The following is a 23767-nucleotide window of genomic DNA, read 5'->3' on the forward strand; positions in this document are numbered from 1 at the left end:
GTGTTGCCCATCACTTTAAATACAGTGCATTTTTTAACATTTCCGACTGTATTTACCAGTTAAGGTGAGTTGATCTTGCTCATCCCTTTAGCCACAAAGAGCACCGTATTCTGTTGGGCGCAGCACCTACCCGTAGAGAACTGAACTCCTACCAGCAGCAATTAGCACATAAGCCATGGTCAGCCATGCCTAGTCGATTAACCAATTATTGGCATGCTGTTATAACCTTGAACAAGCTTTTCAACTGTGGTGTTTGTTCTACGATTTTGGTAAGGCCCCGAAAAGCTCTTGTAACTAAGAATATTAAAAGCGTTAGCATGTAACCAGTGATAAATTCGCGGTTCAGGGTAAAGAATAGATAACGCAAGCAAAGAAAACCAAAACTATTCTAATACAGGTTTTCTTTTTCTAAATCAGTCCTGTATGTGTATTCCAAGGCTAGATTATGAACAGTTGAACCTTGATATAAGGGTTAAGGTTGTATATCGAATGTTAATTAAGAGACACGCAAAAATGTGTTCACTGTTACGAATCGAAGTTTTGTTATACCGAATTTCTTTTTTACGTATTTTATTATAACTGTAGCAAAGAGTATCGTTCATTTGACCTAGGAATTCGGTAATTCTAGTTTATAATAAAGGATCGTTCAGTCGAGCTTTTCACGACAAATGACGCCCTAATCCACCCTCCCTCCCCCCGCCACCTGCTAAATCCCCATGACTTGCGTGACGAACAAACAGATACGTGACTTCGTGCACTGCAAAGATAAGCGTCAACATTATTGTATCATTTTAGCAGCGATCAGATGTATTATATTTGTGGACTATAAACCAAACAATACTTAACAAATGACAAAGCCGTCGAAGAAGATGCACTAGTGACGATATGCGCCGAAAGTTGATGAGAGATTTTTGGTTTTAGACCACTGAGTATGTTGCGCGTTGACAGTTGGCTCGGTGCAGACTTAAAACGAAGCTCAAATTACTACGGATGCTTAGAGCCGGAATCGTGCTTAAAAGGCTTTCAGACCTGCTTTTTACAGCAGATTAAGGTTAGAATATTTCATAATGTTTTTGTGTGTGATTATTTTGACCCAAAATGGGTTAAGACTTGTGCACGGATTGAAATATTCATGTCATTCATGTCTGACCCGTAACTTCAAAGTTGACCGCGGAAGGAAAACGAAGCTCAGATGCGACGAATGATAAGAGCCGTAATCATGCTAAAATGGCCTTCGAACCTACCTTTTACAGCAGATTAAGGTTAGAAAATTACATATTTTTTTCATATGCTTAATTTGGTCTTAAATGGGTTAGGACTTGGAACACGGAACAAAAATTATTTCTGACCCGTAACTTCAAAGTTGACCGCGGAAGGTCAAATATTTGCATATTTAACCGAATTCGAAAAGATCTCACGTCGCTTTTAATCATTTGCCCGGAGAAATTTTTACAGGGATTTATACACCATTCTTCTACCATTCAACCACCAGAAGCTTAAACGATTTGAAGGTTTCCCACATGGTGAAAATTAATTTTATTTACCAAGTACTTTTACGGCAGTGAATTGTATGCCTTCGAAATAAAATTATTTTGTCTACAAAGAACAACGCAATATTTCCCAAAATCATTTCAGTAGATGTTTAGAGATTGCTAACTATGATTTGAGTGTTAAAAAGACGGTAGAGTGATTTGTTTTTGCACGCGAGGCTCTCAAACTCGTGCAAAAATCATGAATAATTTAGCGCCTCAAATGACGATTTTAACGGATTTTTGTTATTTGCATTTTTCTTTAAAATAAAAGGATATTCAATCGAAAGAACTATACAGTGTTTTAAGTTATACCCTAGCCTATCTAACATAAAAGTATGAAAGAAATCGAAGTTCCATCCTCTTGCCGAAAAATCGAGAAATTGTCTGATTCTTAGAGACCGGCATTCTTAAGTGACAAAAGTCTTGTTGCAAAGGTTCCTTGTAACAGGCAATCATTCAAAAGCTCTGTTGATGATTTAACTGCCCTTTTAATGGATCAAAAATTAGCACCTCAACGTAGATCTTTGATTGTATCAATATAAGCTGCGTTTTGTCAACAAAAAACTGTATCTTAATTTATTTGGAAGCTGGGGTGGGATTGAAACCATAAAGTGTACAGTTACCAGACAGATCGTATCTGAGCCGGCTCCGGTACTTTTATACCTATTATACTGCTGAAAAATCCGACTGACAGCTGACATCCAAGACCGTTGATTCCGCTTTGACTTCCGCTTTACAATATTGCCTTGTAGACAATTCGTTACACCTGTTGACATCGACATCGATGCAGACACTTGGGAACGAGGTTGTTAATCTATATGACGTCATCAACTAGCCTGAATATTTACAAGAAATTCGCGAGTGGACTTGATCAAAAGATCATCATCGAACGTTGCTTGTGGTATAAACGTTTTTTTTTCTCCTGACGGTACAGCGATCGCTAGTGCGATAATAGTACCGGAGCCGGCTCAGATACGATCTGTTAAAAAAATTGTCAGCTTGTCAGTATTGTGTATTCCGCACGTCTCGAAAAGTCACACAATGCACGTTAAAATTATTAGCATGACAGCTTAATAGCTACATCACCTGACTGGGTAAGAATAATCTGGATCATTCAAAACATTGATGAACAAATGACAAGCCCTTTTATATGCATCTCAAAAATAACTTAACATCATTCCGGTGGGAATCTGCTAATAAAAGCACTAGCGATCGCTGTACCGTCAGGAGAAAAAGAAACGTTTATACCACAAGCAACGTTCGATGATGATCTTTTGATCAAGTCCACTCGCGAATTTCTTGTAAATATTCAGGCTAGTTGATGACGTCATATAGATTAACAACCTCGTTCCCAAGTGTCTGCATCGATGAGTTCAAAAAGTTCCATGAGTAATATTATCTAGTCTTTTATGTAATGTTTAATAAATGAGCAGCAGTGTTTTATCAAGTTTAAGACACGAGGCGCAGCCGAGTGTTTTAGACTTGATAAAACACGAACTGCGAATTTATTGAACGGCTTAAAAAATCTTCTGATGTAGATCAACTCATTCTTGCACTAATATTTAGATTTGGGGTTATTTTGGCCGTAAAGTTTAGCCGTGTCTTTATCAGATATAAAGACACTCATTAAACATTAATTTCTTTTGTATTTTTTATGAATTATTAATGAGTTTTTTAAATATCAACAACATTAGTTTTCACTAGATTGCCATTAAAAAGTGTCAATTCGGCGATGGAAGCAAGGAAACAAGACGTATTCAGGCCACAAGAAACACAAGACAATTTTTTTCGACGTTACCTTGGTGGTTGAAGATGGCACAGAATTCAAAGCTCACAGAAAAGTTCTTTCAGAGGCAAATCCTGTTCATTGAGAGGTTATCGTATGTGGAAACAGGTCATCATGTGAGAAAATATCCTGGCGGATTTTAACAGATTTTTAACAGAACAGGCAAACGTTTATATTTGTGTCGTAGGAAACTTTAAAAAATGGTCCATTTTTATTAACAATTGCTATTTTAGAGAACTAAAACTGTTTTAAAGCGCGTTTGGCCGCGGATTGCACGGATGGAAATGGATTGCAATTTGAAAACGTTAGCCAGCGTTTTCAAGTTGTTTCCGCGCGCCTTCAAAAAAATTGATATTTGTAGCCGAAGTTTGATTTTTATCCCCAAATAAAGGTTATATCTTCAGTTAAATGTTCAAAGATAGTGCATTTCATGGGTAAAGTTGCTTCTACCTTCTTCAGAACAGTTTCGACCAAAAATTTGCGAAATCCCCGTGACATAGCCCCTTTAACATGAACACCACGTGTGAGGGTATGACGCAACTAAGTCACGTGACTTGTATCGGTTTTTGTTGGTGAAAAACAAAATTGTTATATAAATCCACACTATGGCAAACAAGAGTTAAGTTAACAACCAAGATTTCATTTGACTGAAAAAATCAAGAAAGCTCGGGAACAGATCAAAACTACACAAATTGTTCTGTAACTGTTTTATGATATGTTAAGGACGGTGCCTCCTAAAAACCAATTTTTTTTTTTTGCGCGGTTCATGACTATGCGGAAAAATAAGATCTTAGCAAGAGCTATACTGGAATCCAAAAAGAAAATCGGGGTAACCACGCATTTTTGGAGATAATTAACCTTGAATCTGGAACAAAACTGCCGACTCAGCAATGTTACTAAGAAACGAAAAAAACATATATTTTTTCACAGATTTCCTTAGGATTCGTCTTTACATACACAAAAGTTACACGTATTGGAAAATTTTTTTTAAATACAACAAAAAAGTAACTATGATTTTAATTTCAAAATTATCGCATCGGCGTCATTATCTCACTGACAGCTCCACACTTTGATGTCAAAAATTCATGATCAGTCTTGATAACGTTTGCACAATTAAAGGGACATGGTTAGCGTTCATGTTTTGAAAAAAGTCCACCTCAACCCTAAATCAAAAATACACGTAGAGAACCTTCAGAAATCTGCTTCAACCTTCTCGGTGTATTTTTTTCTCTAAATTTTCTTATTTAGTGAAACACTGAGAAGATTGCAGCAGATTTCTGAAGGTTCGTTTTAAAAAAAATTCCATCATGGACTATTTTCAAAACGTGAAAACTAACTATAGTGTCCAGGTCAGCGCGGTAAGAACGCTGACCATGTCCCTTTAATCCTTCTGGTCTGCGCCAGGGATCTGGCGCAGTCCAGAAGGATCGAGGGCTCTGGGGACGAGAATGGCTGTCAATCAGGATAATGAGCACCCTACGCATGCTGGTGGGTGGGGAGTGATTGATTAGAAGAATGTATACTGTATTGCAGCGGCAAGAACTGCAATGAATACTCCCTTGCACATTGGCTTAAAAAATGATCAGAAAAAAGATAGTCTATGTTGCTTCCAAGTCATTCTTCTATCATCTTCCCACCGATCGCTCATTGTTTCTTCTTTTGTTTTCTGTCGCCAGCCAGTTCTATTACTCCCATATCAAGACCTCTGGCCGGTGGAAGGTGCATTCTTGTGACTTTGCTTGCTTTTGTTGTAGTGCGGGTAAATAATTATATTTATTATATAAACATCAGTAAAATACCAGGAAATCTTTCGCGCGAAAAAATCATATCTTAACACGTGAAAATAACATGTTATTTTCACATGTGAAGATATCGATTTCGAAACATTTTCTAACAAGTTTGCCCTGTTTCAATGCTTACGACCTTCGGACAACATTTTGCAAATTTTCGGAAATCTTCGGAAAATGGTCAGCAATCTTCGGAAAATCGTCAAAAGCATCGTAATTAGTAGGTTTATATAATAAACAGAATATTACATGGTTGCTTGGAGATATGAAAGCTATCTTCTCGTGTTCGAAGATAAATTTCATATCTCCGCGCAACCATGTAATATCCTCTAACCTGCTAACAATGCCATTCTCGACTAGGCTCTTACCGATAGTGCTAGCACTTTTTTTTGGCATTATTTGGTTTCGCGTGTATTTTTTTTTACATTTTATCCCAAAAAGCACTGCTAGCATTATTTTGCATTTTCGACTGACTATTTGTATAATTTTGTGTAATAAAGCTCAATCTGACTTTATTTATGGCGTCCAAAGATGCATTATGCCCTCATTTTAGCGGAGCTCCACAGCGGCCCGCAAGGCCGCAGAGCGGAGCCCCATACCCATAGAAAATTCACAGAAATAGGAAAACCATGAACTTGAGTTTTCATGGTCATCATGGCTAGCGGCATGGCTCGCGGGCGCGTACGGCGTACGTACGGTGTTGCGCACTTCAGAAATAGATAAACACTCATCTATTTGTTACTGGGCATCCAAGTTATGGTCAATTGACAGCTGTCAATACAAGGTATCCGCTGACCAGTATCACGTGATCATATCGCGGGCTCAGGTGTATAACTCATCGAGGTAACGTGTTTTTATAAAGTTGACCGCTGACCGAAAAATGGTTTTCTATTGGATTGCGGGCTCATTAACTATTGTTTTATGCCTACGGTCAGTGAATTCAGATATTTTAATAAAGGGCAAAGTAAATTACCGGGGAGCTCCGCTTTTAGGCTTGGCTAAATCTATTTTAGTCAAAGTAGCCGAGGAGACCTGGGGAATAGGTTTGATACGTCAGTGGTTGCCTTCTAGAAACCCAGTCCATCACACTCGTTCCAAGATGACGTCATCCACGTTGTCATCGAGGAACAATGGAAGTCAGCCAGCCAAGGCAGAGATAGCTCGAGAGCGTACTCTGACATCAAACATTGATCGTTACATTTTATTGTTGAAAAATGTAACTGAAAATCTGAAAAATGTAATATTCTATGTTTAAAAAAATTGGAAAAAAGTGGGCATTTTTATGTAACCCACGAGCACTTTTTAAAAAAATTAGCATTATTTTAGCACTTTTTGGCAAAAAACGAGCACTTCTTTTAGCATTTAATGCTTTTTTTACGAGCACTTTCGGTAAGAGCCTATTCTCGACCTGTGCGCTCAACACAATTGAAAGAAAAATACTCTGCGGTTGGTAATATTCAGTTTTTCCGGGTTGTGATACTCTTTCGTTTCTATCACAAGCAAGGTATACAGAGAGCCGGTGGGAGGGGCTTCCTCGCTTTATATTTTTAAAAATGGCACAAGAAAACATTCCGCTCCATATTAAGCAATGTTTCCTGAACGTGTAATTATTAAAACTGAAACTTCGGTTTCTTAGTAGAGCTTAGTATAGACGCATCATATCGCCTCGGCGCCTAACATGTGAAGTGTTTGTAACAAACAGCCTGATATTGAAACGAATCACGACTCGTGCGAAGGAGCAACGTGACCAAAATATTAATTAAATAGAAATAAGTTTACGGTAGTGATATGAGCAGATCTAAATTAGTACAACTGAAAGGCTTTAGCACACAAGGGAGAATGACAGGGAAATTGGAATTCGAAGTTGTGCGGTTACACGTACGTGATTTTTTGTCACCCAGCCATATGATATAAAAATTTACAGTAAAAGTTAAAATCACATTTGGCTGTGAAACTGAAAATTGCTTCTGAAATTCCGGAAAACGAAATTTGAATAAAATTAAAAATAGTCTCCGCCTCGGAAATTTCTAAAACCACATTCACACGAGAAACTGACAAGAATAAAAATATTAGCACACAAAAGGCCCTTGAACCCATTTATTCTCGTTAAAGGTTTATTTGTTAACCAGTTTAGATCTTGCGAAGGAAAATCGACCTCGTGGAATGTAAACATTTATAGCTTTTTTAATGTTGAAAAAAAAAAAGCCACCAAACGTTCCTGGCCTGATTTTATCGAAAACACAAAGAAAATAATTAAGTATGACGTCATTGTTCACTAGTGGACTTTATGCATCCGTCGCATCAACATATTTTAACCTTCAGGGAACTTCTGGTAAATTTATGGTAAATTCTGAATTTTTTTATGTCTTTTTGGCAATATTTACTTTGATATTTATTAATATTAACATTTATTATATAAATATGTATTTTCCAGAAACTTTTAAACTCTTAGATCGCCCCAGTATCAGTATTAAGTAAAGGGCATTTTGCAAGGTTGTTTCGAGGACTCGTTAAAACGTCCATGTACGATTATTTGGAGGTTTCCACTAGTCCACATAGCTACTGGTATTGCATTCACCAGTGCGACCAACAAGTGTCTTCTCCATCGCCTTCGCCAAACAGCCATGACAGGCATATTTTGATAACGAGTCTCGATCGCAAGAGAGACGCTTGTGAAAAACCACTCAATCACCAGCGGAATTGAAGTGTGGATAGCAAAAGACTGTAGCAACTTTTGAAAAGAATCGTTTTGCAAGTAAATAAACTGATACAGGTATAAAAAGCCGTTGACAGACACTATAGCAGTTGATTCAAATAACATACTCATAATGGCGATATCAGCCATTAGTCTCTCACGGCGAGGAGTGCGAAAACTTCCCCAAGGAGCTGATTTTCGTTTCCAAACCTGATGACAAATGTGATCGATTACTACCATGGTACTGCGTTCTACAACTTCCGCCAAGCCGTGAAGTATTCCAAGAGTAGCAATAGATTCCAAACTGTCAAGATCGGCTTGTAACACTCGACACAAAACCGCTGAAGCAAAATACAGCGGCACCAGTAAGACGTATGAATATCCCGGATGAGTAATATTCCATAAACGCTGAACGCAAATCCGCGAGATCGCTTTGGCAATTAATGCAATGAGAGGAGCGAAGACTGCGATTAACAGTTTCCCTTGTTTGTTTTGTTTATTATACTTTGGGTATAAGAAAAACACTATAGCAAATGCGACAATGAACGTCAAACAGGATGGTATAGTCAGTTTACAGACCAAACTTGCCACTTTTCGTCTTGATCGCAGGCTAAAATTTTTTACAAGGTGGTAAAACTGCAGACACAGGCTGCTCGCAAAAAAGATATAAAGTGGAACTCTACATAATACAGGGCCCTTATAAAAGGGTTTTCCCACAACTTGAAGAACTACGCGATAAGATGCGTCCAAGCAATACAAAGCGCAGCAAATTAGAAACAGTTTTCGTTTCAAACCACGTAACTGATGCCGGCGAAAAAGAAGCAACATAGTACAGAAAGAGAAAACATAAAAGAAGCCGCAGGCAATCAAATCGGAAATTGTTATAGTCCACTGAACACGTAGTGGAATTAATTTCTGTGGGACATACGCACAGTTTCGGATAGTTTTATAACAAAGATAGGAGAACAACATGTATACTGCACCTATGAGGGCAGCGCTAAGAAGCGAAATCAAAGCTCCAATGTACATTGAGCTACAAACGGTCTGTATAAAGGGCGGTCTTAGTCGCTTCCAGGCCAGTGCTTGATCTTGTTCTTGCTGTTTGTCCTGTATGTCTTCCTGCTCCTCTGTAGAGCAGGCGTTTATAACTCTCACATTGAAACCTCTAGCCGCCAGATAACTCGAACTTGAGACCTCCGTGTCACCGTATTCCTGGTAAATAAGTTCATCAACTGGGTAATAATACCATTCTCGGCCTGTGCTTTCTACGGGGATGAAGCCAAAAGTCTCTGCCGTGATTTCAGGTTCTTCCGGGTTGTAATGTTCTGTCACATTGCGCGTGAAAGAGAACACTAATTGCCCGAAAATCTCTATCAGAGTACTGCCTGCCATGGAGAAAATAATTCCTTAAGACCTTGCGATAACTCGAATAGATGCCTCAAGGTTGTCCTAGTAAATCACACAACCTGTTTCACAAGTTAGTCGGCTCGTCACTTCAGTGGTTAAAATGGAAATGTGTGCCTACCAAACAAGAAGTATAGTAAAGCCTCGCTCGCATGATCTACGCTACGTCAGTAAGCTCAGAATAGTGCATTGAAGTAATCACCTCATAAATTAAATATTTTCAAAGTCCAAATAAGTGCAATCAGAAATCTTTATATCAGTTAGCAATCGTTTCCAAATACAAATAACCTGCTACTTCCTGATGGAGATGAATATGGTATATTTTAAGCCTGGTGATCAATATAAAGTGAAATATGATGTTTTTCAGTAAATGGCACATGCATACTCGGTGAAAGAAATTCTGAGTGCTTCCAAAAAGGGTACAACCTTGGACTCTCCGAGTAGCACTTCGGACGCTTTACTACTGAGCCATTCCTTTTCTCCTCCCTCAAACATTCTGCATACTGCTAGGATTTGAATGTCGATGGTCGTCGATGTGATGCTTTTGCGATGTGATGGGATGCAAATAAGGCTGGTGATTAAAGTGAAAGACGATGTTTTTAAATAAATGACACAAGCATTCTCGGAAAAGGAAATTCCGAGTGTTTCCAACAGGAGTCGAACCGATTAGTACTTCGGATGCTCTACCACATGCTGGGCTATAAGAGACTCGTGGTTGCTAGGCCACTTAACTACAACCCTCGTCAAAATGTTGGCACGATTTCCAAACTCATTCCTTTTGTCGCTTTTCAAACATCCTGCATACTGCTAGGATTTGAATGTCGATGTAATGCTTTTGCGAGGTGATGGAATGCAAATGAAGATGGTATATTTTAAGGCTGGTGATTAAAGTGAAAGACGATGTTGTTGATGATGTGGCTAGGCCACTTAACTACATGCACAACCCTTGTCAAATTGTTGGCACGATATCCAAATTCATTCCTTTTCTTCCGCCTCAAACATTCTGTAAACTGCTAGGATATAATTATCGATGTGATTCTTTTGCGTGGTGATGGAATGCTAATGAAGATGTTTACATTTTAAGGCTGGTGATTAAAGTGAAAGACGACAATTTAAGTAAATGGCACAAGCTTACTCGGAAAAAGAAATTCCGAGTGCTACCAACATTGAAGAGTCCAATCTATGACCTTCCGATTAGTACTTCGAATGTTCTACCATACGCTTGGCTCAGTGTAGGAGACTCGTGATGGCTTGGCCATTAAACTAAGTTCGAGAGTGATAAATGATCGTCGCAGTGAATTTCCAATTTAAACAATTGGAATAAAGAAGCCTGAAAAAAAATTCAGGGCTTCAACGGGATTCGAACCCGTGACCTCCGCGATGCCGGTGCGATGCTCTACCAACTGAGCTATTGAAGCCACACATTGGGAGCGAGGTCAATTGTGAGTTCATATTTTCCCGTGAGAGGAGTGAAATGATGTAATGTATATGAAATATTATATATGAACTGCGGATGTATATGAGAGTGATAAATGATCGTCGCAGTGAATTTCCAATTTAAACAATTGGAATAAAGAAGCCTGAAAAAAATTCAGGGCTTCAACGGGATTCGAACCCGTGACCTCCGCGATGCCGGTGCGATGCTCTACCAACTGAGCTATTGAAGCCACACATTGGGAGCGAGGTCAATTGTGAGTTCATATTTTCCCGTGAGAGGAGTGAAATGATGTAATGTATATGAAATGATTCATATATGAACTGCGGATGTATATGAGAGTGATAAATGATCGTCGCAGTGAATTTCCAATTTAAACAATTTGAATAAAGAAGCCTGAAAAAAATTCAGGGCTTCAACGGGATTCGAACCCGTGACCTCCGCGATGCCGGTGCGATGCTCTACCAACTGAGCTATTGAAGCCACACATTGGGAGCGAGGTCAATTGTGAGTTCATATTTTCCCGTGAGAGGAGTGAAATGATGTAATGTATATGAAATGATTCATATATGAACTGCGGATGTATATGAGAGTGATAAATGATCGTCGCAGTGAATTTCCAATTTAAACAATTGGAATAAAGAAGCCTGAAAAAAATTCAGGGCTTCAACGGGATTCGAACCCGTGACCTCCGCGATGCCGGTGCGATGCTCTACCAACTGAGCTATTGAAGCCACACATTGGGAGCGAGGTCAATTGTGAGTTCATATTTTCCCGTGAGAGGAGTGAAATGATGTAATGTATATGAAATGATTCATATATGAACTGCGGATGTATATGAGAGTGATAAATGATCGTCGCAGTGAATTTCCAATTTAAACAATTTGAATAAAGAAGCCTGAAAAAAATTCAGGGCTTCAACGGGATTCGAACCCGTGACCTCCGCGATGCCGGTGCGATGCTCTACCAACTGAGCTATTGAAGCCACACATTGGGAGCGAGGTCAATTGTGAGTTCATATTTTCCCGTGAGAGGAGTGAAATGATGTAATGTATATGAAATGATTCATATATGAACTGCGGATGTATATGAGAGTGATAAATGATCGTCGCAGTGAATTTCCAATTTAAACAATTTGAATAAAGAAGCCTGAAAAAAATTCAGGGCTTCAACGGGATTCGAACCCGTGACCTCCGCGATGCCGGTGCGATGCTCTACCAACTGAGCTATTGAAGCCACACATTGGGAGCGAGGTCAATTGTGAGTTAATATTTTCCCGTGAGAGGAGTGAAATGATGTAATGTATATGAAATGATTCATATATGAACTGCGGATGTATATGAGAGTAATAAATGATCGTCGCAGTAAATTTCCAATTTAAACAATTGGAATAAAGAAGCCTGAAAAAAATTCAGGGCTTCAACGGGATTCGAACCCGTGACCTCCGCGATGCCGGTGCGATGCTCTACCAACTGAGCTATTGAAGCCACACATTGGGAGCGAGGTCAATTGTGAGTTCATATTTTCCCGTGAGAGGAGTGAAATGATGTAATGTATATGAAATGATTCATATATGAACTGCGGATGTATATGAGAGTGATAAATGATCGTCGCAGTAAATTTCCAATTTAAACAATTGGAATAAAGAAGCCTGAAAAAAATTCAGGGCTTCAACGGGATTCGAACCCGTGACCTCCGCGATGCCGGTGCGATGCTCTACCAACTGAGCTATTGAAGCCACACATTGGGAGCGAGGTCAATTGTGAGTTCATATTTTCCCGTGAGAGGAGTGAAATGATGTAATGTATATGAAATGATTCATATATGAACTGCGGATGTATATGAGAGTGATAAATGATCGTCGCAGTGAATTTCCAATTTAAACAATTTGAATAAAGAAGCCTGAAAAAAATTCAGGGCTTCAACGGGATTCGAACCCGTGACCTCCGCGATGCCGGTGCGATGCTCTACCAACTGAGCTATTGAAGCCACACATTGGGAGCGAGGTCAATTGTGAGTTAATATTTTCCCGTGAGAGGAGTGAAATGATGTAATGTATATGAAATGATTCATATATGAACTGCGGATGTATATGAGAGTAATAAATGATCGTCGCAGTAAATTTCCAATTTAAACAATTGGAATAAAGAAGCCTGAAAAAAATTCAGGGCTTCAACGGGATTCGAACCCGTGACCTCCGCGATGCCGGTGCGATGCTCTACCAACTGAGCTATTGAAGCCACACATTGGGAGCGAGGTCAATTGTGAGTTCATATTTTCCCGTGAGAGGAGTGAAATGATGTAATGTATATGAAATGATTCATATATGAACTGCGGATGTATATGAGAGTGATAAATGATCGTCGCAGTAAATTTCCAATTTAAACAATTGGAATAAAGAAGCCTGAAAAAAATTCAGGGCTTCAACGGGATTCGAACCCGTGACCTCCGCGATGCCGGTGCGATGCTCTACCAACTGAGCTATTGAAGCCACACATTGGGAGCGAGGTCAATTGTGAGTTCATATTTTCCCGTGAGAGGAGTGAAATGATGTAATGTATATGAAATGATTCATATATGAACTGCGGATGTATATGAGAGTGATAAATGATCGTCGCAGTGAATTTCCAATTTAAACAATTTGAATAAAGAAGCCTGAAAAAATTCAGGGCTTCAACGGGATTCGAACCCGTGACCTCCGCGATGCCGGTGCGATGCTCTACCAACTGAGCTATTGAAGCCACACATTGGGAGCGAGGTCAATTGTGAGTTCATATTTTCCCGTGAGAGGAGTGAAATGATGTAATGTATATGAAATGATTCATATATGAACTGCGGATGTATATGAGAGTGATAAATGATCGTCGCAGTGAATTTCCAATTTAAACAATTTGAATAAAGAAGCCTGAAAAAAATTCAGGGCTTCAACGGGATTCGAACCCGTGACCTCCGCGATGCCGGTGCGATGCTCTACCAACTGAGCTATTGAAGCCACACATTGGGAGCGAGGTCAATTGTGAGTTCATATTTTCCCGTGAGAGGAGTGAAATGATGTAATGTATATGAAATGATTCATATATGAACTGCGGATGTATATGACACATGACTGACATATCAAAATTTCCGCAAGAGATGAATGAACAGCTACTGAAAGTTTCAGCATTGATTAAGAGTAAATCCTCTTTTCAAAGTTTTGAAAAAAACCTTATGGGGGGTTGGCATCCTCCCCCTCCCCCCCCCCTTTGTAAGTCCGAGGGTTAAAGTGAAAGATGATGTTTTTCAGTGACACAAGCATACTCGTGGAAAAAAAAATTCCGAGTGCTCCAAACAGGATTCGAACTTATGACCTCAAAACTATATATATCCAATAGCATCCGGTTAGCGCTGGTATGAACCTTTTTATTATGTACGTTGCTTCCGTGGAGCGATATCGCTTCAGTTCTAGTTTATATTTAGAAAGCTTAAACTGCACAAGCTTTAGCTTTCAGTACGAAACTGTCCCCTTATGATTTTCTGATGTGAATTTTACACTTTTTTTTGTGATTTGTCAGTTCTAATGTGGCCTGACTAAATGATATCACCATTATTTTAATTCTGGTAACAGTTTCTTCCTTTCGTTGTGGCCCTGAATTTGTCAACATTGACAAAGTTACAATACTGTAATTGTTACACCGGCCTGATTAACCTCGTTGTTTGTAAAGCCTCTAGAATCCTTTCCAATCTTAAACATCTCAGTCTGTCTTCTTAGTTTATCGTCTTTAGACTCAATAGCAACCAGTCCAGTCCGATATTTGCAGCTTTAATATTTCTAAATTTCAGATAAAGTTTATATAATGTCTCAACTCTGAATTTTCCTAATGGGCCAAGACCATTTTTTGTGAAACATCTCAGTCTATCCTCAAGTAAAGGGCATTTTGCAAGGTTGATTCGAGGACTCGTCAAAACGTCCATGTACCATTATTAGAAGGTTTCCACTAGTCCACATAGCTACTGGTATCGCATTCACCAGTGCCACTAATACTGAAGTGTCGTCTCCATCGCCTTCGTCAAACAGCCATGACAGGCATATTTTGATAACGAGTCTCGATCGCAAGAGAGACGCTTGTGAAAAACCACTCAATCACCAGCGGAATTGAAGTGTGGATGGCAAAAGACTGTAGCAACCTTAGAAAAGAATCGTTTTGCAAGTAAATAAACTGATACAGGTATAAAAAGCCGTTGACAGACACTATAGCGGTTGATTCAAATAACATACTCATAATGGCGATATCAGCCATAAGTCTCTCACGGCGAGGAGTGCGTAAACTTCTCCAAGGAGCTGATTTTCGTTTCCAAACCTGATGACAAATGTGATCGATTACTACCATGGTACTGCGTTCCACAACTTCCGCCAAACCGTGAAGTATTCCAAGAATTGCAATAGATTCCAAACTGTCAAGATCGGCTTGTAACACTCGACAAAAAACCGCTAAACTACAATACAAAGGCACCAGTAAGACATATGAATATCCCGGATGAGTAATAACGCAAATCCGCGAGATCGCTTTGGCAATTACTGCAACGACAGGAGTGAAGACTGCGATGAGAAGTTTCCCTTCTTTGTTTTGTCTATTGTACTTTGGGTAAATAAAAAAGATCATAGCAAAGCATCCAATGAACATTAAAAGGGATGGTATGGTCAGTTTACAGACTAGACTTGCCACTTTTTTTCTTGATTGCAGTCTAAAATTTCTTGCGAGATGATGAAACTGCAGGCACAGACTGCTCGCAAAAAAGATGTAAAGTGGAACTCTATATAATGCAGGCCCCTTATACAAGGGTTTTCCCACAGCTTGAAGAACTACGCGATAAGATGCGTCCAAGCAATACAAAGCGCAGCAAATTAGAAACAGTTTTCTTTTCAAACCTCGTAATTGATGCCGGCGAAAAAGAAGCAACATAGTACAGAATGAGAAAACATAAAAGAAGCCGCAGACAATCAAATCGGAAATTGTCATAGTCCACTGCACACGTAGTGGAATTATTTGTTTCGGGACATACGTACAGTTTCGGATAGTTTTATAACAAAAATAGCAGAACAACATGTATACTGCACCTATGAGGGCAGCGCTAAGAAGCGAAATCAAAGCCCCGATGTACATTGAGCTACAAACGGTTTGTAGAAAGAATGGTCTGAGTCGCTTCCAAGCTCTTGCGTTATCTTGTTCTTGCTGATTGTCCAGTATGTCTTCAGGTACCTCTGTAGCGCAGGCGTTTATAACTCTCACATTAAAACCTCTAGCTGCTAGATAACTCGAGCTTGAGACCGCTCTGTCACCGTATTCCTGGTAAATAAATTCATCGATTGGGTAATAATACCATTCTCGGCCTGTGCTTTTTACGGGGATGAGGCCAAAAGACTCTGCCGTGAATTCAGGTTCTTCCGGGTTGTAGTGCTCTGTCACATTGCGCGTGAAAGAGAACACTAATTGCCCGAAAATCTCTATCAGAGTACTGCCTGCCATGGAGAAAATAATTCCTTAAGACCTTGCGATAACTCGAATAGATGCCTCAAGGTTGTCCTAGTAAATCACACAACCTGTTTCACAAGTTAGTCGAATCGTCACTTCAGTGGTTAAAATGAAAATGTGCGTCTACCAAACAAGAAGTATACCAAAGCCTCGCTCGCGTGATCGACGCTACGTCAGTAAGCTCAGAATAATGCAGTGAAGTAATCACCCCATAAATTAAATATTTCCAAAAATAAGATAGACAGTTCCATATAAGTACAATCAGAAAGCTTTATATCAGTAAGTAATCGTTTCCAAAAGAAATAACATTGTACTTCCTGATTGAAATGAAGATGATATATTTTAAGCCTGGTGATTAATACAAAGTGAAATATGATGATTTTCAGTAAATGGCACATGCATACTCGATAAAAGAAATTCCGAGTGCTTCCGAAAAGAGAACAACCTATGACTTTCCGAGTAGCACTTTGGACGCTCTACCACTGAGCTGTACTATAGTCTACAACCCTCGACAAAATGTTCGCACGATTTCCAGATTCATTCCTTTTCTCCTCCCTCGAACATCCTGCATCCTGCTAGCATTTGAATGTCGATGGTCGTCGATGTGATGCTTTTGCGATGTGATGGAATGCAAATAAGGCTGGTGATTAAAGTGAAAGACGATTTTTTAAGTAAATGAAAGAAGCATTCTCGGAAAATGAAATTCCGAGTTTTCCAACAGAAGTCGAACCAATGACATCCGATTAGTACTTCGAATGCTCTACCACATGCTGAGCTATAAGAGACTCGTGGTTTCCAGGCCACTTAACTACAACCCTCGTCAAAATGTTGGCACGATTTCCAAACTCATTCCTTTTGTCGCTTTTCAAACATCCTGCATACTGCTAGGATTTGAATGTCGATGTAATGCTTTTGCGAGGTGATGGAATGCAAATGAAGATGGTATATTTTAAGGCTGGTGATTAAAGTGAAAGACGGTGTTGTTGATGATGTGGCTAGGCCACTTAACTACATGCACAACCCCCGTTAAAATGTTGGCATGATTTCCAAGTTCAGTCCTTTTCTCCTTCCTCAAACATCCTGTAAATTGCTAGGATTTGAATGTCGATGTAATGCCTTTCGCGAAGTGATGACATGCAAATGAAGATGGACTATATTTTAAGGCTGGTGATTAAAGTGAAAGATAATGTTTTCAAATAAATGGCATAAGCTTACTCAGTAAGAGAAATTCCGAGTGTTTCCAACTTTGAATTCCGATTAGTGCTTCGAGTACTCCACCCCATGCTGTGCTATAGGAATGGTGTACTGGCTTAAGTCTTAAACTAGGTTTGTGTGACAAACATCCTGCATGCTGCCAGGATTTGAATGTCGATGTGATGCTTTTGCTTGGTAGTGAAATGCAAATGAAGATGGTATATATTAAGCCTGCTGATTAAAGTGAAAGTTGATGTTTTTAAGTAAATGGCACAAGCAAACTCGGTAAAAGAATTTCCTAGTGCTTCCCATCCAACATTGAAGAGTCCAACCTATGACCTTCTGAGTAGCACTTTGGATGCTCTACTACTGAGCTGTAGTAGATTCGTGGTGCCAATGCAACTTAACTTCAACTCTCGTCAAAATGTTGGCATGATTTCCAAATTCAGTCCTTTTCTTCCCCTCAAACATTCTGTAAACTGCTAGGATTAAAATGTCGATGTGATGCGTTTTGCGAAGTGATGGAATGCAAATGAAGATGGTATATTTAAAGGCTGGTGATTAAAGTGAAAGATTGATGTTTTTAAGTAAATGGCACAAGCTTACTCAGTAAAAGAAATTCCGAGTGCTTCCAACATTGACGAGTCCAACTTATGATCTTCCGAATAGCACTTCGGATGCTTTACCACTGAGCTGTAGGAGACTCGTGGTGGCTAGGCCACTTAACTACATGTACAACCTTTGTCAAATAAAGATGGTTTATATTAAGCCTGTTGATTAAAGTAAAATTAAGATTGATGTTTTTAAGTAATTGGCACAAGCATACTCGGTAAAAAAAATTTCCGAGTGCTTCCCATCCAACATTGAATGGTCCAACCTATGACTTTCTGAGTAGCACTTTGGATGCTCTACTACTGAGCCTGGGAGACTCGTGGTGGCTAGGCCACTTAACTACAACCCCCGTCAAAATGTTGGCATGATTTCCAAATTCAGTCCTTTTCTCCTTCCTCAAACATCCTGTAAATTGCTAGGATTTGAATGTCGATGTAATGCTTTTGCGAGGTGATGGGATGGAAATGAAGATGGTATATATTAAGCCTGCGCCAGCAGGCAGTGCCTGCGGCATTAGTATTGTAATATGCGCGCGCATGTTTTCGCGCCACATGTTCTGTATGTGTTATATGTCAGCCATCTTGGTTGCATTAAAAACTGCTGTTGAAGTTCTTTCGTTGTGACGTGCGTTCTTGTCTCTTAAACATTGGCGTGGTGGCAGCGACGATTAATCCACGTCCTCAAGAGCCTGAGTGTCGTCTCGCTGGTCCAAGCAACAACGAGTCTACCTATTCTATGGTCGATTGAACTCTGAACAGCCGTCTCATCGTAAGGAAAGTATAACCTCACTGTTCCTTACTGTTACTGTGTTAAACATGCATTCAAATAGAGCCCCGAAACAGTGGTCCCTAACAAAGAATGAAAGTATCACATCATTTGAAGCCTGGCGCCAGAATCTTCAGTCTTCCCTGTCTTTAGACGCTAATTTCGCCCCGTTTTTAGCAGACAATTTTACATGGCAGAAAAAGTCGTCCACTGCCCCCAATAGAGGGCTCACTACCGATGGGGAAGACGTCCCATCAACTCGCCGACGTACCGCCGCACAGAAGAACGTACACCTTGAACTCATGTTAGGTCAGATAGCAAATTTTTGCCCCGTTATTTCACGCAATACCATTGTGAAGAATACCACTTCAGTCAAGTCCATTTGGCAAGCAATAAGGTCCCACTTTGGCTTTCAGTCCACGGGTGCTCATTTTCTAGATTTCTCTAACATTAAACTCGAAGTTGATGAACGCCCTGAAGACTTGTTTCAACGGTTAATGTCCTTCACTGAAGATAATTTGCTTGTTGCAAATGGCAACATAACCCACCATGGGGAAGTCATTACTGTTGATGAGGAACTGTCACCCACACTTGAGAATTTCGTGGTTTTAACCTGGCTAAGACTCATTCATAACGATCTACCTGCCCTTGTCAAGCAGCGCTACGGAACTGAGTTAAGATCAAGAACACTTGCTTCCTTAAAACCTGAAATCTCGCAGGCGCTAGACTCTCTTCTCGATGAGATTCGCTCCAACGCCGACACCAAAGTTCTCCGAACCACTGCTTCACGGTTCAGGCAGCCACCTCCTCGCCCCTCCGTTAAGTCTTCTGCACAACCATGGCCTCCGAGGCGACCGAGGTCCTGTCCTTTATGTAAACAAGCTGGTCGCAACGACCAGCACTTCTTAAGTGCATGCTCATATTTACCTCCGGAGGACCGTACTTACCTTTCTCGTTCTCGCCTTACCTCTACCCTTGACGACGAGGAACCTGACTACTCAGACTATGTGCCCTCAGCCTTCCCCGACGAGGACGACCCCCCTCCACACACTACAGCTCGTACAGTTTCACGCCGTGTCAGCACTAAACAGTCACCCCACTTTAAGGCTTTTTACAAACAGCATCCACTCCGACTGACCCTAGACACAGGTGCAGAGACTAGTATGATCAAGTCATCCGTGGCCCGTTCAATTGGTGCAACCATTGTAAAGTCTTCCCAGCAAGCTTTACAAGCCGACGGCATGACTCCCTTAGCTGTAGCCGGGGAAACTCACCTCATCTTATCCCGAGCAGACAAACAACTCGGTCTTGACGCCCTCGTTGTTGACGACTTAGACGTAGACGTCCTGGCTGGCACACCCTTCCTTATTGCTAACGACATCACCGTCCGTCCCGCTTTGTGCCAAGTACGTATTCAGGACTCTGAGGTCATACATTATGACCCCGATAGTGATTCAACTGGCTCTCATGCTGTGCGACGTGCACAAAGTTACGTCCTACGCGCTTCCTCCTCCGCAACCGTTGTTTGGCCTGGTGAATACTTGGAACTGGACGTCCCTTCCGACCTAGGTGTCGATTGCGTACTAGCACTTCAACCGCGCACAGACACCCCAATATCGAAACACACCAAACCCACCTGCATTTGGCCTGAACCTCAAGTTGTAGAAGCTGTCGGATCCAAAATCCGCTTAACCAACACTTCCAACGAGCCGAAAGCCATAGGTCGCCACGAGCACCTCAGCGAGATTCTACCCACAGCAGAAACACCGTCACCGACCCCCAACCCAGCATCCACCACTAAGTCAATTCCAGTGAAGCCACACAGTCTACCTCCCTTCTCGTCTTCCGTGTCCTTAGACCCCGACAAATTGCTGCCAGATGAAACCCGTCTCAAGTTTCAACAGCTGCTGCAGTCATACGACAGAGTCTTCAACCCCGACATAGCCGGTTACAATGGTGCTGCTGGTCCCATCCAAGCAACTGTGAATATAGGCCCCGTACAGCCTCCACAACGGAAAGGCCGCGTACCTCAGTACTCTCGCAACCAACTGGTAGAACTCCAAGCTAAGTTTGACGAGCTGGAACAGGCCCAGGTCTTCCGTCGCCCCGAGGATCTGGGCATAACCGTTGAGTATCTTAATCCTTCATTTCTTGTAAAAAAGCCTTCAGGTGGTCACCGACTCGTGACCGCATTTGCCGACGTAGCACGCTACAGTAAACCGCAGCCATCTCTAATGCCAGACGTCGACACAACCCTGCGCACTATCACACCATGGCGCTACATGATCCAAACTGATCTCACCCGAGCATTCTACCAGATACCTCTCTCCCAGTCTTCTCTAAAGTACTGTGGTGTAGCCACCCCCTTCCGTGGAATCCGTGTATACACAAGATCAGCAATGGGGATGCCTGGCTCCGAGACCGCACTCGAGGAAATGATGTGTCGTGTTCTGGGTGACTTAATTCAAGAAGGCTGCGTGGCTAAACTCGCAGACGACCTGTACTGTGGCGGCGATACACCCGAAACCCTCTTGACCAACTGGAGACGGGTACTGGAGGCGCTTGATCGTTGTAACCTCCGTTTGTCCCCTACGAAGACTGTCATCTGTCCAAAGTCTACCACCATCCTTGGCTGGATCTGGTCTCAAGGCCGTCTATCAGCCAGCCCTCATCGTATTGCCGTCTTGCAATCATGCCCTCCTCCCCAAAGTGTGAAAGGCCTACGTTCCTTCATTGGAGCCTATAAAGTCCTCAGTCGCGTACTCCCAAACTGCTCGGACATAGTGGACCCCCTCGAGAGCACCCTCACGGGCCTCCAGTCTAACGACAAGCTGCTTTGGGATGAGAACCTCACCTTCAGGTTCAAGCGTGCCCAGGAGTATCTGTCCAAACACAAATCCATAGTCCTACCACGTCCTTCTGACACTCTTTGGATAGTCACCGATGGCTCAGTCACCAAGAGAGGCCTTGGTGCTACATTGTATGTTACCCGTGAAAGTCATCTTTCCCTTGCTGGCTTCTACAGCGCCAAGTTGCGGAAACACCAAGTCACCTGGCTCCCCTGCGAGGTCGAAGCATTATCTATTGCTGCTGCTGTCAAACACTTCGCTCCATTCATCATTCAGTCGCAACAGCCTACAACTGTATTAACTGACAGCAAACCGTGCGTTCAAGCAATTGAAAAGTTATGTCGCGGTGAATTCTCGGCCAGCCCCCGAGTAACTTCCTTCCTCACGACTGTAAGCCGTTACCAAGTCAGTCTTCAACATTTGGCTGGTAAGGCCAACCTTCCGTCTGACTTCACCAGTCGCAATGCCCCCGACTGCAGTGAGCCTAAATGCCAAATTTGCACCTTCGTCCACGAAATGGAAGACTCAGTCGTGCGTAGCGTTTCGATTCAGGACATTCTCGACAAGAAGTCCAACCTCCCGTTCACCACAAGGTCAGCATGGCTACAGATCCAGAACGACTGCCCCGACCTCCGAAGGGTGCATGCCCACCTCAAACAAGGCACTCGCCCGTCAAAGAAGATCACCAATATTCGCGACGTTAAGCGGTATCTCAGCTGCACCTCCATTGCTCGTGACGGAGTCCTCGTAGTCAAACACTCCAAGCCATTCGTTCCTGTTTCCGAAGCAATTGTTGTGCCCCGTTCTGTACTGGATGGTCTTCTAACTGCCCTCCACATCAAACTAAACCATCCTTCCCGCCATCAGCTCCAAATGGTGTTCCAACGACAGTTCTTTGCCCTCGATATGAGCGACGCCATTTCCTGCGTTACATCTGCCTGCCACACGTGCGCTTCACTCCAGTCGTTTCCGAGCACCTTGGTATCCCAATCCTCTGATGACCCTCCCGAAGTGATAGGAATCTCCTTTGCCGCTGACGTAATCAAGCGCCACCGTCAGTTCATCCTTGTTCTTAGAGAATGCTCCACGTCACTTACTGCATCTTGCTTGATACCTGACGAAAAGCATGACACTCTACGCGATGCCCTCACAAAACTAATCGTCGGTTTACACCCTCTTGATGGTCCTAGAGCTGTTATACGTGTTGATCCTGCTCCCGGTTTTTCATCCCTGAGCAACAACGACTCGCTCGAACATTTAAACGTCTCAATCGATGTCGGCCGTATTAAGAATAAGAACCACAACCCTGTCGCCGAGAAGGCAGTCCGCGAACTTGAAGAAGAGCTCCTCCGACAAGAACCAGGTGGAGGACCAGTAGGCGAAGTTGGCCTCGCTCTGGCTACCGCACGTCTTAACTCCCGCCTTCGTTTCTCGGGTCTTTCTTCTCTCGAGTTGTGGACCCAACGCAACCAATTCACCCATGAGCAGTTGCCGTTGTCTGATTACCAACTCATACTCGATAGGCACAAACATCGCTCTACTAACCACGCCTATAGCGAGAAGTCCAAGAACCCCCGCGGTCTTGTCGCAAACACGCCACCTCTACAAGTTGGAGATATTGTCTACCTCTTCTCTGATAAGGACAAGTCACGCGCTCGTGATCGCTATGTCGTTGTCTCCATCGACACCCCTTGGTGTTTTGTAAAGAAGTTTCGTGGCTCACAACTCAGAGCCACTTCTTACAAAGTCAAGCTGTCCGAGTGCTATTCCGTTCCCTCTTCCATTATTGTGCCCAGCCTCCCAGGTCCTTCAGCCCCTCCAGACATGGACGTCGAGCCTCCAGTAACTCCTGCGGTGTCCCCAGCCCCGGTACATCCTGTGTTACCTCCCCCTGCACCTCCAGAACTCATCACCATTCCGTCTGACGAGGAACAAGTCCCGTCCTTCACCAGCGATGACACACCACTTGATACCATCAGTCGCTCACCTTCCCCAGTCGCTGTTCAAGACGAGTCAAGCACAAGTGTTGCAGTCACAGATCAACCATTGTTGTCTCCTCCCAACTTTCCTGATCACCCAGCTTCAAGACCTCAAAGGCAGCGCAGACCTCCTTCACACTTGCAGGACTATGTTAGATTTTAACCTGCGTGTGGTACCTTTAGATCCACAGTTTAGTTTTAGGTTTACACTTTCACAAG

General features: G+C 42.0%; 2 protein-coding genes across 2 annotated transcripts; one reads left to right on the forward strand and one right to left on the reverse strand.

Moving 5' to 3' along the window:
• Positions 1–7779: 7779 nt before the first annotated feature.
• On the reverse strand, positions 7780–9343 carry LOC144657805 (uncharacterized). Its single transcript, XM_078518170.1, has 2 exons — positions 7929–9343; positions 7780–7836 (listed from the first exon to the last, which is right to left on the reverse strand). Exons 1-2 carry the CDS (start codon positions 9190–9192, stop codon positions 7790–7792), a joined length of 1311 nt encoding a protein of 436 aa, XP_078374296.1. The 5' UTR covers positions 9193–9343; the 3' UTR covers positions 7780–7789.
• Positions 9344–18770: 9427 nt separating this feature from the next.
• On the forward strand, positions 18771–23711 carry LOC144658036 (uncharacterized). Its single transcript, XM_078518363.1, has one exon. The coding sequence runs from the start codon at positions 18771–18773 to the stop codon at positions 23709–23711; it is 4941 nt and encodes a 1646-aa protein (XP_078374489.1).
• The last annotated feature ends 56 nt before the right edge of the window (positions 23712–23767 follow it).

The sequence above is a fragment of the Oculina patagonica genome, chromosome 6, assembly GCF_052425735.1.
Source record: "Oculina patagonica isolate OP01 chromosome 6, crgOcupat, whole genome shotgun sequence".
Taxonomy (NCBI): Eukaryota; Metazoa; Cnidaria; class Anthozoa; order Scleractinia; family Oculinidae; genus Oculina; species Oculina patagonica.